The sequence below is a fragment of the Myotis davidii genome, unplaced genomic scaffold (genome assembly GCF_000327345.1).
Source record: "Myotis davidii unplaced genomic scaffold, ASM32734v1 C62112797, whole genome shotgun sequence".
Classification (NCBI taxonomy): domain Eukaryota; kingdom Metazoa; phylum Chordata; class Mammalia; order Chiroptera; family Vespertilionidae; genus Myotis; species Myotis davidii.
This window is the reverse complement of record NW_006336993.1, coordinates 1-384: the sequence shown is the minus strand read 5'-3', so window position 1 is coordinate 384 and position 384 is coordinate 1. Positions and strand designations below refer to the sequence as shown.

Sequence of the window (384 nt, the reverse complement as noted above, 5' to 3'; positions counted from 1 at the left end):
GTTGCGCAGGTCGGGGTGCATCTGGCAGTGCTCGATGAACTCCTCCTCGCTCTGCAGGGGCAGCTTGCAGATGCGGCAGGTGCCCGTGTCGAGGCTCTTGCTGTGGGTCACCTTGTGCTCGGTGAGCGTGAGCAGCGAGGGGAAGCGCTCGCCGCAGATGGGGCACATGTAGTGCTTGGCGGGGCCCCGGTGCGTCTGCAGGTGCTCCCGGAGCCCGTTCTCCGAGAAGAAAGTCCGCGAGCACACGTTGCACTTGTGGCTGCCCTTGATGAACTCGGCCTTCTTGCGCGAGCCGTCGTCCTCGCCGGGCCGGATGTTGTGGTCCCGCAGCCGATGGTTCTGCAGCAGCACCTCCATGGTGTAGGCCGCCCCGCAGATGTCGCA

General features: G+C 65.9%; 1 protein-coding gene across 1 annotated transcript; it reads right to left on the bottom strand.

Annotated features, from left to right (window-relative positions):
* Positions 1–3: 3 nt before the first annotated feature.
* Positions 4–381, bottom strand: LOC107185244 (zinc finger protein 423-like; the record flags this gene model as incomplete). The annotated part of the gene is made up of 1 exon (XM_015572893.1): positions 4–381. A coding segment is annotated over one exon (378 nt), but the record flags the coding sequence as incomplete, so codon positions are not given.
* Positions 382–384: the final 3 nt, after the last annotated feature.